The sequence below is a fragment of the Penaeus monodon genome, chromosome 19, assembly GCF_015228065.2.
Source record: "Penaeus monodon isolate SGIC_2016 chromosome 19, NSTDA_Pmon_1, whole genome shotgun sequence".
NCBI lineage: Eukaryota > Metazoa > Arthropoda > Malacostraca > Decapoda > Penaeidae > Penaeus > Penaeus monodon.
The window spans coordinates 45057326-45057847 of NC_051404.1; the positions used below are offsets into that span (position 1 = coordinate 45057326).

At 42.7% G+C, this 522-nt stretch overlaps 1 protein-coding gene across 1 annotated transcript in view; it reads right to left on the reverse strand.

The window, feature by feature from the left end:
- LOC119585257 overlaps positions 1-522 on the reverse strand; it is a gene marked incomplete in the record, with an annotated part of 12687 nt that overhangs the window by 5004 nt on the left and 7161 nt on the right. The window contains 2 exon segments of the mRNA XM_037933925.1: positions 11-111; positions 382-484. Of these exon segments, the coding sequence (XP_037789853.1) occupies positions 11-111; positions 382-484 (204 nt within the window).

The following is a 522-nucleotide window of genomic DNA, read 5'->3' on the forward strand; positions in this document are numbered from 1 at the left end:
CTGCGCTTACCCTGGAATGGTCTTTAGCAGTTCATCCATCCTGGCCGTTTTGGTGCCTTCCGTGTCAGCTTCGACAAACGCCTTCTCTGTCACCCTCAGGCCGGTCAGCACCTGTTTCGAACAACAAAACTGAAATTAATACATCCACCAAAGATAAAAATGAATGTCTATGTATATTCTTAACTGTACACAGAGGGTAACTCCATCCTGTTATTACTATTATGAATATCTAAGCAGATGTATGAATACTGAATCAGGAGCATAGACACTTTCATGCCTTTTTTATGATTCCTTAACTTCATTACCACCTCCTAATTTTCCCTAACTCTTTTTTTTATCTAATATTCCCTCACTGACACTCTCCCGCACTCGCTACCTCACCTGTTCTACCGTGAGAGGCTGCTGTTCAGTATCGTTGCTGATGGCTTGTCTCTTCAGCCTCCTGTGGCCATTACCATCCTGCTTCCTGTGGAGAGCTTGAGTCCTGTAAACAAAATATATAAGAAGAGTTACGTTCTGTGA